This window comes from Micrasema longulum, unplaced genomic scaffold (assembly GCF_059751315.1).
Source record: "Micrasema longulum isolate JH-2025_06_02 unplaced genomic scaffold, ASM5975131v1 h1tg000486l, whole genome shotgun sequence".
Taxonomy (NCBI): Eukaryota; Metazoa; Arthropoda; class Insecta; order Trichoptera; family Brachycentridae; genus Micrasema; species Micrasema longulum.
Genome location: NW_028277683.1, coordinates 550,844 through 566,935, shown reverse-complemented (window position 1 = coordinate 566,935; position 16,092 = coordinate 550,844). Strand labels below are relative to the sequence as shown.

Here is a 16,092-nt window from a genome sequence, read left to right as displayed (position 1 = left end):
TGAACAATAATGAACATGCTTAAGTTAACACGGTCATAAGTCAACGCGTGTGTAATCTCTAAGTCAACGCTCGTGTCGGTTTGTTTTTTGTTTTCCTCGTAAATAAATACAGTTCACTGGCGAAAAACCGGCGTTTACTATAAAAAATAATACAATATTTGGCATTCGCAAAATAGTAAGGAGTATCTAATACAAAAAAGTGAAAATTAAATTACTATTACTATGGCGTCTGCTTTTCTTGACATTTGGCTTGCCAATTGCCGGCTAAATGCAATGAAAAGCATGATAAATAATTAATAAATAAATAAAAATAGCAGTGTTCGAATATTTTCCTCATTTACTTCGGTGAAATTCAAATATGTGATTGCGCAGCAGGATTACACGTCGCGAAACGTAAATATTTTGACATTTAATAAGAGGTGTTCACGGATGTTCCATTGTGATCGCGAATACGATAAACAATCATGGTGAAGAATTGTTATCACGTCGCTTATTAGCACGTCGATAGTTATTTGTGATTGAGGTACAGGCAGTTGATCCTGACTGATCTGAGCGATCGACCGACTGCTTCGACTGCTCCGAGAACCGGTACTTTCTTATAGTTAATGCCAACCGCTTCAAATAATAAATACCCGATAAATTATTGCTTTAAAATTCTGGAGATTTCGAGATAAGTCCGAATATGAAAATATTGTTTTTTTATGAAAGACCCATTCGTGGATTGGTACTTATTACATATATGAATCTTTAACATTTACGTAGGAAAAGCCAAAGATTTATTTTGTATTAAACATTATTTACTCTTATAAATAGATATAACTATTTTTGTTTATATAAATTAGAGCTTAAACAAAAGACTATATTTTATATTGGTTTAAATTCCAGTTGTGTTCGTTATTGAAAATTCAATTCAACTCATTGGCATGTGACAGTGGCCATATGAGAATGCAAATTATTTTTGTTTTCAGCATTTAAAAAACACAAAAATAACAACTCATAATTCAGCTTTCTTATTAGAAAGATGGCGGATATTTGCGAAGATGTTGTAAATTAGAAATATTTTTCTACCAATCAACATTTATCACAAATCTCGCCTTTTATAGTACAGAAGTATAGCTTGTTATTGTGAAAAGATTTTTTTATATTTTCGGTGTAACTAACAGTTATTCGCCAGTATAATAATATCTGCCATTTTACAACACTTGTTGATGGAAGGGATTCTCTCCCGAAACTACAATGGTGTTATATAAATATAATTGAAGTGTAAAAACACACGTTCAGATAAATATTACATGGCAGGAAAACGTGCTAAACACAAGGCCACGAGGCGGACTATAATAATAAATCAACGTATACCATAATTTTTTTTTTTCTAAAATCCAACAGTTAGGCAATTTCATAAGCATTATTTTGTATGCACCGTAGCAGGCCTGGGGGCCCATTCACAATGGTGAAATATTGATTTGCGAGTTTTTCATACAAGTAAATCGTCAGCTGTATGCAGAACTATCCTAACTACATTTAAGCCTGAAAGGCATTTACACTAGAGCTGAAACGGACATTCGGTAACTATCCGGTATCCGGTCTAATTTTATTATCCGGCCGGATACCGGATAGTAGGTCAATATCCGGCGGATACCTAAAATACTACAATACTAAATTGATTAATTGATATCGACCGTGTTTGATAAAAAGTACGTTACCCTCATTACTTGATAAACTGACTACCATTAAAAACGTCTGTCAGTGTTCAGTATACACCTTAGAAAAATAATTTTACCCGGGTATCGGGTAAAATTATTTTTGTATCGGGTTGTGGTCCCGTGGCTAGTGTCTCGGACTCACGGATCGAAGGTCCGTGGTTCGAATCCCACTTTACCCCTACTTGGTTCCCATTTTCTAATAGTGAGTTATTTTAAACTCGTTGAAAATGACCTTCAAAATTAAATATTTGCGTAAATTATAAGAACGCAAATTTTCTTTTATAAAAATAAAAATATTTATATATTTGCGTGGAAAAAATAAAGCGCAAGGAGCAAAACTGCCCAAAATCATTATGACTATTTAATTAAAAAACTTATAAAGTATATTGATATGCAACTCATTGATCGATAACTGATCATCAAAAATTTCATGAAAATATTTCAACCGCTTTTTTCTTTGGGGATATTATTCTTTTTTTTAACTATGAGAGAAATTCGAGTACCGGGGTGTTTTCATTATTTTATTAGACAATGAGGCGAATATCCGTCTTAAGGGCTTGCTGGATATCCGGTATCCGGCCAAACCACTATCCGTTTCATCACTAATTTGAACATTTCAAGACGAGTTCTTTCAATTATTAAGATTTGAAAACTGGAAGTTCTTTATATGGATTTTGACCGGATCTATTGTGTGCATAGACTTCAGAACTAGTTTATGTAACATTATTGTTACTTAGGATAGTTTTTCTAAAAATAAACTCTTCCGACTTAGGATATTTCTGCACATGTCGAAAATATCGATAGAAATATAGTAATTCCGGCTAGGATCTTTCTGCATTACAAAATCAGTTTCTTAAAGAACACAACTATTAATGAACGAAATTTTTATTGACTTGTATGCAACTTAGGATAGTTCTGCATTGAGGTAACGAAATGTTTGTTCAGTCAATTTTTTGGTTCTGAATTATGGTTCTTGTTTTTTTTCCTTATTTTATTTCTAAATATATTATGTTTTAAAATAGCTTTTCGGGCTTTTACCATAATAGTAAAATAAAAACTAACTAACGTAATTTTGTTTTTGCGATATAGGAAAAAGACGCAAATTTCCGAGAAACTGTTGTAACATATTATGTAGGTAGTGGTATTCCGTTCTTAAGGTAATAAGAGTCTCGTGGAAACTGAAATGTAAATACATCTATTTTTTCTAATTCTAGACGCAAATCATTTTTTATAAGTAGTAACTATCTGTCAGAAAAGATGATGGGAAAATCAGTTGCACAATAGGTCTGATTTTTCTGTTTTCTATACTTTTTTGACAGACTACACCTACTACAAAATCGAAATGGCGTCCAAGAACCAGCTGATCGATGACATTTATATTGTAAAACTCACCGAACTTTTGACATTCAAAAAGTTTGTTAGTGATGAAAACGACAAAGATTTGCTAGTCAATAATTTAAACAAAATGCTTAAGATTTATATTGTGTTTATGTTATTTAACATGTTTATAAATGAAGTATTTACGTAAGTTAATTACAATGATTGGTTGTTATAATAATTGTTGTAAAGATGACTGAGAAATATTTAAGATTGTGTAAAAATAAGTTTAAATGGTACCTAAATATTACAATGTATATTTTAATTTATAATACTATGCTTGGGACATTATTAATGTAAGCTTTCCTATTAAAATCAATAATAAAGGAAACACAAAATAAAACATTCCGAAAAATCTTGTACGAAGTATCCCAGTATTGGCAATTTTTATTTTATGTTATTTTTATGACCTATCTATAGTAGAATTATACATATTTTTGTTAATTATGTAAAAAGTGGTCACTTAAACGAGCCAATGATATGTCATAAACGTTGTAAATGCCTAGACTCACATATTTTCTTCTCAAATGTGTTTTCCATCTCTGTTGTAATGTGTAATTTTTGTTTATCATATATCTTGAATTGATCTGATATTAAAATACGGAGGAAAATATTCTTATATCTGAATTGAATCGTCAATTTATAGCTTTGTAATAAATCAATAAAATTGTGTTTTCCAGGTAAATAACAAGCTTTGGTACACTTGCCGTCTAATTTTGATAAATTAGATATTTATATAATATTGCCTCGCGAGCTGTGAATAAAATGTTGATTGGAAAATGTTATTTACTGTATTAAAATAGTTTAGTTATGATAAAAGAGTCTTTTTTATTTACCTAATATTAATTACTAAAATTCCTATTGTACTGGTACACCTTTATTAGCCCCTTCCGGCGGTGAAGACACTGTAGTTCAAAAATTAGCGTAAGTAGATAGTTTATAGAATAAAATAGTACGAAGTTGCTTTTTTGTATTAAATAATTACCTAGTAGATTTATCTTTTGTGGCCCCAAAGTTCAATATCCTGGATGAACATATTAAGTTCTCCGAAACAATTGGATTATGTCTAGGGGAACAGACCTTTGCAGGAGATACTGCATGACATTTCATAAATTTGTTTATTTTTAATCATAATATGGCGGTGATATGGAATTGTTATTTACGGAATATTTTTTTTTTGTTATTTTAAAATACGAGTATATATGATTCCACTTTCCAATCATCATAATACGATTGGAATGAATCACGACCTGTATATTTATAGCATTCGCGGAGGAAGATACAAATATGTGTTTTAGTGGGTAACTCAAAAATGCTGATTTGTAGTAAAAGGTAAATATCACATTCTACGAATTCCGATAAAAACATGTGAAATGAATTTAGAAAAATTAATTGTATTCTCAAAATCAATATGGATATTGTGGAGAAATGTTTTCATGCATCATTATTAAAATTAAATTGTTAAAAATATGTCTTTACGAAAACGCGATATGTTTGGCCTTGGCAATTGTGACGTCAAGATTCGTGACGATGTTCTATTTAAATTTAAACGGTCACAAACAAAGTTCAAAATTTAACAGAATCGTGACGAGGGGCGGGGCCAATGCAATGAACCGTTTTCGCGGGAATTTATAATTATAAATTTTAAAAATATATATGCTACTAATAAGTACAAAAACCTTTTTTTTTACTCGACAGTATTTCAAGACATTAAAATAAGAGCGTAAAATCTACGCGCCACTAAAATAACACGGCATTGATTTTTATCGCAACCGACTAATTTCGACTTGATTTTCGCTTGCAGGATTTTTATCTGAAGGTAGCTGCTAAATAGGTTGTATGCTGTAGCAATTGCACAGAAATCTTTAGTCCGATTCATTAAAAAAAACATTTCGTTATCCAAGTGACTTGCTCTTCAAAGAATTCAGAGTACTGCATATTATTCAACAGTATATATTGAGAACGGTAGTGGTTACACACATAAATAGAGACATTTACTCAAGCATCAACCACAACCATAATACAAGATACTCCAATAGGGATCTGATACTAAGTGAAGGGGTCAACACTGTTCTGGCGTCGAGACAACACTATTACGTAGGCAAAAGGTCCATAACCTTTTGCCAGAATCGTGGAAAGACGGGAGTGTTGTCAAGTTGCGGAAGGTGTTGACCTCGCTCTTTCATGGCATTGGTCGTAGGGAGTCAGAAAAGTTGATGCATGCCACGGATTGGAGATTCTTACTGGATGTCGAAAATAAAATATGAAAATAAAGAATATTTAAAAAAAATATGTATACAGATGGCAATCATGAAGTTTCGCATTATAAATAAAGTATCTATGTTTTATGAATGTATGTACATATGTGTATGGGCATGGGTGTATGCACGTGTGTGTGTATGTACGTGTGTGTGTATGTACATGTGTATATATGTGTGTATATTTATATATATATATATATATATATATGTGTGTATGTATATGTATCATACGAGTAAGTTTATATTTTATTAGTCTGTGCTCTCTATTAATCTGTTAACTATTATCATATACTTATTAGAATGTAATTGCCTAGCTTGGAACGGGGTATGTAGCCTTGTTAGCTGGGAAAAGTGAATGTTAAATTGTATTTTTGATAAAAGGTGTGAATAAATTAATTCAAAAAAATAAAGAATAATAATAATATAGTAAAAATCAATTGACACACTGTGGCGTGTGGATTTATACTACCATACACTAAATAAAATCAATCCACCGTAAAATTAAGGTGAAATTATTGTTATCGCACGTTTTATTTTTAGCCTTTTTTTATTTATTTGGTGGCTACTCTGAGGTAAAAATCCCGTAAAAGAAAATCGAGTGGAGATTAGTCGGCCTAATAGTGTAAGTCTGTTGTGTCTGCTATTAACTAAAACATCATTACTGTACCTCAGACGCAGACGGATGCAAATCCAGAATTTAATGAAATGGCATTTCGATTTTCGTATCCAGTTTCTGATCATGCCCATTGATGTTAAAGGAATATAAGTCTTATAATGAATGAAACAATGTATTAAGATACTGAATATACAAATTAATGTGATAAATTATTAGAAATCGCTTAGAGAAAGTAGATTTTTTAGGCTTGTTTTGAACATTTGACGTGTGGATTCGCATCAGTCTGCCTCTGAGGTACAGTTTATAATACGAATAAAATCAATTCACCCTTTGGAATTTTATCGTCCCATCTAAATTTAAACGATCGTATGAAATGAGCCATAACGTTCAGCAATGTAATTATATTTGCGAATTAATTAAGTTAGGGGTATGTATATTACAAGTGCAAGTTACATAATCTGTAGTAGTTGTTCCATCTAAAAATCTATAGAAAAAAAATTGTTCTTAAATTCAAAAGAAAAACCTTTTTTGGAAAATTACCCGAGTTAATTCATATTTCAAACAGCCAATAGATGCCGCTAGTGTGATGAAACCGCGGGGAAGAATGTTTATAACCACGAAAATTAAATATACAAGGAAATTCGGGGAAAATTGGGGAAAATTATTTTATTATTTATTTCTCTAGTAAACGTCAGTCATTTATTATGTTTGTATTTTTAGTCAGTAAACTGGTGTGTAGTAGGTCATACAACAAATTAATGTTCTTGGGTCTATGTAATAAAAAAACGTTATTATTTTACTGTGTATTTTCGAACAAAACTAAGGTAGGTACTTTGTCGTACCGAAAAAAACAAAAAAAAATGTAATCACACGCTAACTTCTAATTTCAAAACACGACAGTAAACATAACCTCAAACAAACTCACCTTTTGCGCTGTCGCCAAGTAAATCCAGAGCTTTCTCCACGTAGAGAATTTCTTTTGGTCACTAAAATTATACTGCATTTCTTTGGATGCATATCTTGTGCTTAAAGGAGAGCGATAGTTGCAAAACTCAGTATTTTGCAGCTCGACCGGCGCGTCAATGAACGACATTTTCTATACAAATCACTGAAAACTTCTTCAGAATGAAAACGCAATAAAATTCACACTCGCGATGCCTAGAAACAACTGATTGAATAACTATTTTATAACTGATTACAGAAAATATACGAGATGAATAATATTGCAGCAGTTAAAGATAGAATTAACAGCTGATAAGATTTGACACATTAACTTGACATTTTGTTTAACCTTAAAAATTATTGTTTACAACATTATTAAATATTGTTTTTTATTTGAGTAATCTTGACCGTAACATAAACATTTATATTTTAAATGCTACAACATTAAAATTAGTTTGCAATGCTTAAGTTTGTTGAATATTAAAAAAAAACAGCTTTTCAAAAAGTTATTATTCCTTGTAACAATAAAAATTGCACAGGATATAGAAATATTTCTTCTTCTTGAAAGCATCTCGGTCCTGCGCTACTCCGAGGCCAGGGCAACTGCTTGTTAGATGTACTCACCATAGTGATTCCTGGGAAAAGATGACCAGAGTGGTTTCCCGTTGCCTTCTCTGGTGAATTTTTCTGTCAGAGTTACCTTCCCTTAGCTGGTTGGCTCTGATTTTGAGGCGCCGCTGTGATCACACCGTTATGACTGTGATCCCATTGCCCTGGGTTCGGGACATGGACGCTAATGAGTAATACTAATCAGTAGTATTGCCGGTGGAATGCAGTTGGGCATTTGCAGCATTTAATAGAATCACACCCTCCAGCAAGATGTGACTCACTGGTCCCTACTGACGGTTCGAACCCCTAGAAATATTTCATTTCTTCATATCCACTACTATTCAGACTTTATTACTTTATTTTTGTTTCTCTACAAATATTCTTTCTGTGATTTAATGTCAAAAGAATATTCAACAAGAAATGTATGATTATAATTATTTTTTTATTCATATAAACAAATATAAGTATACATTATTAATATTTGATACAATTTTTATATAAATTCAATACATATATTTACATTAACGTTTCCCATTATGTAAAAGAAAAAACAATTCTTGTGTACATAATGGGGAGTGATGTCTTAAAACAATTTGAATATTTTATTTTTCATTATTAATATTTTCAGGATAACATGTAAATTAAAAAATTAAAAAACGGTGTTTTTAATTAGTGCTACACAAAAAAGAATTATAAATGTAACTTTTCACTTCTTTCATAAATATTCCTGACTACACTTTTTATTTTCTTTGTTCCTTTCATTAAAGAAAAATATTCCTCTGTAAGTATAATGATGTTGTGTCATAGTTGTTTTTAATTTTGGAATTGAGATGTTGCCACTTGTTCTAGGTCGCGTACTTACGTTTTGTGACGTAGAAACACTACTGTTTATTTTGTCTATGGATTTGAAGCAAACAATTCTTTTTATATAACGATTTTATATCTAAAACCCCAATTTTTCTCAATAATTGAACAGTGGGAAAAGTAGACGGTTTTTTAAAATAACTTTTATAATTATTTTTGTATTTTTTCAACCGGTAAAATATTTGTTTTAAAAGCACCACCCCATTCGATTATTCCGTACTGTAATATGGATTGGGCTAATGCAAAGTAAATTGATTTTAATTTTTCGATAGTTAATATATTTCTTAATTTAATAAATACATGTATAAGTTGTCATAAAATTTTATAAAATGAACTTCTCAATCTCATTGAGATATCTAGACAAAGAGGAGTGAAGATATAAAAGAAATGAAACAGTTGTGGCTAGAAAAGATGATAAAAATGAAGATAACCAACTTTATGGATAGTGTAAAACCTTTGTATGTGCAAATAGTGCAGTTTAGAGGTCCCATACCTCTATTTTTAATTATAAGGTTTACATATCATTAATGTTTTAATTGAAAATTACTTCTTTTTTACACTTTCAAGCTTGTGACAAATTTTAATGTGATTGTTTTGAATTTAAACCTCAAAAATTAGACATTTGCACTTTCTTTAGTTTTACACTCACGGTGCGAAATATATATATTTTTTCACTCAATACTAAACAGAAAAGGATAAAAAAAGAAACATTTTTTTTGGTATTTGGTTTAATGAAAAAAGATTGAAAAGATAATCTTTGAAAAAAAATAGAGTATTAAAAACAAGTCTTTTGAGTTAAATATAAAAATTATATTATGTAAGTATTACAGTTTAGACTTGTTACTTGGATCCATGTTCTTCTGGTTTCCGTTTGAATACTTATTGGATGATTGGTATTCTAAAAAAAATATTTGATTAAATGTAATGAGTAAGACCCGGACGCTTGGTAGCAAAACAGCGTAGTGTGATATTACTCACTAAAATATTAAAGTATGTATAATTAATTTTCAATTAGCTACATTACCTATACACATCTGTACCTACTCCTTATATTGAGGTATGTAACTAGAGTAAGCATGAGCGTTCGAAATATGGTCCCTCAACCTAGAACGGACTTTATTATTATTATTATTATTGTAATAATAAAGTCCTTATATAGCGCCATTTTCGTAATAAAATACCTCAAGGGCGCTTTACATAGTGATTCTATTGTTAAATTAATTTAATTGAAGCTTTTAAATTTGTAATTTAATTAAAACAATTTATTTTGTTGTCACGTGCTACGGATTTATTCAAATGATTTAGAGAACGAGTGGGTTTTAAGTTTCTTCCGAAACATCACTTCACTCTCACAGTTTCGGATTTCTGGTGGGAGAGCATTCCATGCCGTAGGGCCTGCGACCGCAAATGCACGTTCGCCGAATTTAGTGCGCTGTTTGCGTAGAGGTATAATAACTTTTCCTTTCGACGTAGATGTAGCTGATCTAAGCGTAAGACGTCTGTCAGCTAGTTCACCTGGAATGCAGAGTTCCCTTAGATATTCCGGAGCAGAGTTGTGCAGTGACTTATACATAAGCCAACAGAGTTTGTATTCGACCCTCTGTGGAAAACGTAGCCAGTGTAGTTCCCGAAGTAGTGGAGTGATATGACTGAACTTAGAGATTCCGAAAATAAGTCTCGCTGCGGCATTCAATACAGATTGTAGGCGAGTCATTTTGTTCATTGGTAGACCTGCATATATACTATTACAACAATCAACTCTAGATACTACAAACGCATTTATTAATTGACGGGCGGCATCAACCGGCAAATTTTTGCGTATGCATTTAATTTGTCTCAGCTGGTAGAAGCATGAACTTATCGTTCTACTAATTTGAGCGTCAAGAGATAGGTCAGAATTGAGTAAAACTCCCAGTAGTTTAATGGTGGGTAAAGCGGTACTCCCTACATTGGGTAGAGCCGTATCCTGGATCAAATTCTGTCATCTGGCTGAAGCCACCCACAGTTGTTCAGTTTTTGATGGGTTTAATGTTAGTCTGTTTTCAGCCATCCAGTTTCCTATTTTCTTGATGCATCCATTGACTTGGGGACGACTTTTTAGCTCGGATTTGTAAGGAGTTTTATCTCTATATATTATATATTATCTTAATGATTCCTTTACTGTATTTATCCCAAAATCACACAAGATTATTCCAGGTTTTAAAAGGTTTCTTAATTTATATTTGAACATTATTTGACAAAACCCACTAATTCCCAATTAAAAGTAATTGCCTAATGGAAGAACCGGATGACTTTTGGAATGCTTTATTTAAATCCAGTATTTTAGATTTTTATTATGCATAGGCAACACGGTTTTTTTAAATGTGCCATTAGATATAGATATAGACTTACCATAAACTGGAAATCTTTTCTCTTATCATTGGTTGATTAAGTACAAGTTTGCTAAACAAGTTTTAAAAATAGTATATCATTTGTATATTTGATTATTTCAAGAGTCATGGAGATTTTCCCCAATCACACCAACAAGCCACGGAAAGTGGCTTGGTGGAATTTTAGTTACTTGTAAAAAAAATAAAAAAACAATTGAGATGTTAAAAGTGTAAAAATGCATTTTATAAAAAAACTCTATAAAAAATCTAAAATATTGGATTTAAATAAAACATTCCTGAAGTCATCTTCATTCTTCCGTTAGACAATTACTTTTAATTGTGAATCACTGGGATTTTTTAAATATAATTTGAGAAATCTTTTCAAATCTGAAACTGTGTAATTTTTTTAGGCTAAATCAAGTTAACAAATAGATACAAATGTGTATTGGTACTATAGTGATTTAAAATGAAATAAAAGATACTGTAATATTTTACAAAGTAACACCATACTACACTAATGCTTTTGCTATGAGCCATCCGGGTCTTCCTAATGAGTATAAAATTCAGTTTTCTTACTATTACCTCATGCACAAAGGGTTCCAGGGGTGGTATTCCGAATCTTCTCTACCCCCTAGAGAATGGTTAATTTGGGGATTTTTATTTTTTTAATGTGAAGATACTTTGCTTCATATAATGGCCACACTAATGATTAAACATCAAATGATATATAAAACTGTTTGAAAAACGGAAAAAAATTAAGACGGTTTGGTCAATTCAACCTAATTAAGTGTTTTGGGTAATGCTTAAAGTCGCAATACACAAATCATCCTTGTGAGGATGGGTTGCCTTAACTTAAAAAAAAGGTCGCAATAATGTTCTAAATAAAAATCTTCATATACAATTTCACATGTCCGTATTTATTCGACGTTTAATCATCAGTGTGGTAGATGCACGCAAAAAATTAAAATCCCCAAAATAATCACTCTCTAGTGGATAGAGAAGATTCAGAATACCACCCCAGGTTCGATTCCCAGTGAGATCACAAAGATTAGTGATTATTTTCTTCAGTTAGATTAGTGGCGTTCTGTGCTGTAAATCACCACTGAAATTGGGCTTCTGGGTCTCTTGAGATGTAAAATAAATACTGAAGGATATGAGAGAGCATACTAATTATAAAGTGTACTTTCATAAAATAAAATCAACCAATGGTACCGGAAAAGAAAATAATGAGGGTTAAAAATCTTGTGTATTTTAATCAAATGCATTAATTACCTTTTAAATCATATTTTGAGTGCATACTTCCATCATTGTAAGTTTTTTGTGAAGACGACAACATTTCTTTGATGTTTTTTATATCTCCTGGCTAAAATAAAATAAAATATTAGAAACATTCTGAAAACCACATTATTTTATAAAATCATTGAAAGATAATTTGCGTATAGATAAGTTATGTCTTTGTTACGAAATTAATAATGGAAAATGACCTTTCTACACTGATTTGAAATTATAATTTTAAAAATAATAAAATAAATATAAAACAACTTTGTTTTTAACCACTTATTTTATATTTTTTCCGCCGATGGTTTCAAAGCTACACAAGCTTCTTTATCAAGGTATGCTTAACTAATGAATTCTATCCTAATTTATTTTAACAGTGATTACTAAATATTACATCGATACAGATGGAGCTTAGAGGTTAAGTCTTTTATATTTATTTATACTTTATGTTTTTAGAGATGGGAAGTGAGATGGATACGATCTTTACTTTCTCCGAAAAATAAGTGCTTCAAATATATATTTTATTAAAAAAAAAAAATTAAAACTAAAAAACGAATCAAATCAAAGAAATTGGGTTGTGGTCCCGTGGCTAGTGTTGCCGACTCACGGATCAGAGGTCCGAGGTTCGAACCCCACTCTACCCCAACTTGATTTCCATTTTCTAATAGTGAGTTATTTACAACTCGTTGAAAATGGCCACCAAAATTGAAATATTTGGGTAGATGAACGCTAATATTTCTTTTTTCTTAAAAAAAAAACAGTATTTTAATTTTTCACTTTAAATTGTCTTATTTCCTCTCTCGTTTTTATTGTTCTTATTTCTTTTCTTTTCTTTTTTTGCAAGTAATAGGTATATCCTCGTTCTATATAGAAAGGTTATAAAAAACTAGTAAATATTCAGAAAAAAAATATGAAAAAATCTTTGGACCTTAAATTATTTTTCTACATAACTCCTGCTATTTTGTAGGTACTTGTTATATCACAGCATAAGCTTTTGTATTCCCTCTCCACATAAGTGTGTGGCCGTCTTTATAAAAGGGGGCACCCACTACGTTCCTAGTCGTGAGCATTATCACGACCTTCCTTAAACTGTCTTACCCATCGCCTTACCATTGGATCACTTATCACTAGTTCTCCGTACACCCAACAAATCTTATCATGAACGTGGACTGGTTTCATGCTATCCACATTGAGGAAAAGAATTACAGACTTCATTTCACTAGTGGCGGAATTTTCAATTTTATTTGGCATTTTGAACAAGCACCACAAAGCATAGAGAAAAGTCAGCTAACTCATAATGGCGTCAACTCCCTAATAGGTCAGCGTAGGTACCATGCATTTGCAGCGCTGCGATAGCAAGAAGAAACACAAACAGAACTAACTTTCGGGATATACCTCGTATATGGTTCTTATTTTTTATAAGTATATAATATTGTAATGTAGGTACTCTATACTCGTTTTGTATTAGTAAAACTAATATCTTAGCACCCGATGAAAAACTCTACATTTAACAGTTTATGGGGACATATAGTATTAAAATTCATTCTTCTTAAAACTCAAAACTAAAATAATTAAATGAAACTTACTTGATTTTTACGCATATGGGACATGTATATAACGTGACTGGAAAACCTAAAAATAAAAATATTGTTAAAAAAACAGATACACAAGCGTAAAGTATTTGTTAGATGAATTAAAAAAACTGAAGTATTGTCTATTCAATTCTGAACTATTTTAAATGTCAATTTTTTTTAATGCCTTTTTACAGAATATGATTCTCTGTGAAATTCCCTATTTTTCTAGATAATTTTAAATGACAAATGTACAATGCTTTTTTTGTTATTCAATAATTTCCATTTATCTTAAACACCAAACACTCAAAATCATTTATCTAAATTATCCTTAAACCCTAGGATACTCTTGAAAGGCAATTGTACTTTGAATTCTTAACAGGATTTTCTCCTTTAACAATTTTACAATAACATGGCATTTACAATACAATACATACAATAACAATGGCATTTACAATAGTTTGAGAAGTCGAAAAATGGTTCTTTAGCACATTTTATGATTTGGCGGTTAGGATAGTTCAGAATTTAATAGATGATATAGACAAATAATGTTTTACAATGCCATGATATTTGTGTATAAAATTATTAACTGTAAAAAATAAACATGGAATTTTGGAAAAAAAACTTTCAAAGCCAACTCAAACATGATCATAATACCAGAGATAAGTAAAAAAAATTATATAATGCAGTAAAAAATATTATGATATGGGAAAAAATATATGAAGAAAAAAAATCTAAATTTAAACTTAGGGTTAATTGTGTGTTAAACCGTTTATAAATAATATATAGATGTACAACTGTACTTCCACAATAAATAGACCATGCGCATCATGCAATAAACTTGGGCATCTGTCGATATAACCTCATAAAAGTTTTAATTGATTTGTATCTCCATCAGAAAGTTATTCTCAATTGAAAATGTCAGTTTACGAGCCAAATTTTCGTTATTTGCGGGAGGTTTTGATTTTCTGTTTCAACATAAAGAAATCTGAGGCTATGGTTTATCAAATGCTCTCACATACTTATGGTGAGGCCGCTATCGAAGACAGCCGTGGCGGTGGAAAAGAAGATTTTCGAATGGCACAAGGCCTGGCTGACGAAATTGGATTGATTCATGGATTGGCTCAAAAGATACGCTGCCCATAAGATGGAAGAAAGTAGTGGCCAACGATGGACAATACTTTGAATCATAAATGTATAACCAGTGCTTAAGAATAAGGTCTCGAATTAAATTAAAAAAAACACTGGAAGCAATGTTGTGCACCTAATATTTATTGCTTCTTTTCTAATAAATTTGAATGACTTAAATTTCGTAGTAATTCTTCGGTTTATATCTATATGACATTATTTACCCAACGATCAAACACTAACTAATAAGAAATTACAACAGGGATGGAGAATACCTTAGAAAAGGGAATATGGAAGTCTAGGCATCTACAGGGCTTATGACTGGTCATTGGCTGGTTTAAGTGGCCACTTTACACACTGTGTAACATTCCCCATTTTGCCTATGTTTGAACATCCATATTTCTTAATTTCTCCTATTTGTAGATTTTAGTGAAGTTAAAGAGCTGAAACCTTTATTGTTGCGAAGAGATTCATCTGACTTAATAATTTCATAAGGTATTCTCCATCCCTGTTGTAATTTGTTAATCTTAATGACTCCCGAGGGGGTAAAATCTAGTATTTTGTCTACAAACATTTGGACAAACTCAAATATTGTAACTAACTAATAAGTTCAATTAATTGGTGAACAGCAAATAACAATGGAAAGAAGAAGATAAATTATAAGATTCTGAATATCAGTTTTAATTTCTAAAAATATAGAAAACTGTTAAATACTATCTAAAACGACAATACATAGTAGTGAATTTTCTTCATTCTTACCAGTGTTTATTCATTTTCAGATGTTTTATCAGGTGAAATTTAAGAAGTTTACTGGTTTAAGGATGTAAGTTGTTTAAAATAACAAACAAATATTAGAATACAATATAAATGTGATGATTACAGTTGTAAACCTTTCAAAACTAAATAACGTTTTGTTTCAATACAATACATAATAATAATCTGCCCAAGAGCATCTGCAAAATTGTAAACAGGACAACAGGACAACTGTCAAACAAACTTTTTGATAAGAGATAACAAAACAGAAAACAAGCAAATAAACGTGACCATAGACATTTCTCATTAAAATGGAAAATATTATCCGATTTTTTATTAGCCCGTTCTCGGAAATTCAATCAAAAGAACTTTTTTTATAATGCGCATTTTTATTTGCCGATAGTGTCAAACCAAAGAAGGAAAACATAATCAAACAAAACCATCACACCGTTTCCCCGTAGGTAAGGGTAGGTTGAGAGGATAAAACACCATATCAGTGCATCTTTGCGTCCATACCTTGCTTCTTTTTCATTCATACAACTTCTTATGAACGTACACCTATTTTATTCTGATATTCATTTTTAAATATTTCGTCCATATAATGGCAGGTTGAAAATGATG

At 31.1% G+C, this 16,092-nt stretch overlaps 1 protein-coding gene and 1 long non-coding RNA gene across 2 annotated transcripts in view; both read right to left on the bottom strand.

Annotated features, from left to right (window-relative positions):
- Nucleotides 1-7,468, bottom strand: part of Adsl (adenylosuccinate lyase) — a 138,673-nt gene extending 131,205 nt beyond the window's left edge. The window contains exon 1 of the mRNA XM_088227041.1: nucleotides 6,883-7,468. Within this exon, the coding sequence (XP_088083167.1) occupies nucleotides 6,883-7,050 (168 nt within the window). The 5' untranslated portion in view covers nucleotides 7,051-7,468. The remainder of the gene's footprint in view (nucleotides 1-6,882) is intronic.
- Nucleotides 7,469-9,082: 1,614 nt separating this feature from the next.
- LOC148281224 (uncharacterized) lies at nucleotides 9,083-15,726 on the bottom strand. Its single transcript, XR_015822397.1, has 4 exons — nucleotides 15,478-15,726; nucleotides 13,606-13,651; nucleotides 12,014-12,104; nucleotides 9,083-9,270 (listed from the first exon to the last, which is right to left on the bottom strand). It is a non-coding gene; the product is annotated as an uncharacterized LOC148281224 (long non-coding RNA).
- Between the last annotated feature and the right edge of the window lie 366 nt (nucleotides 15,727-16,092).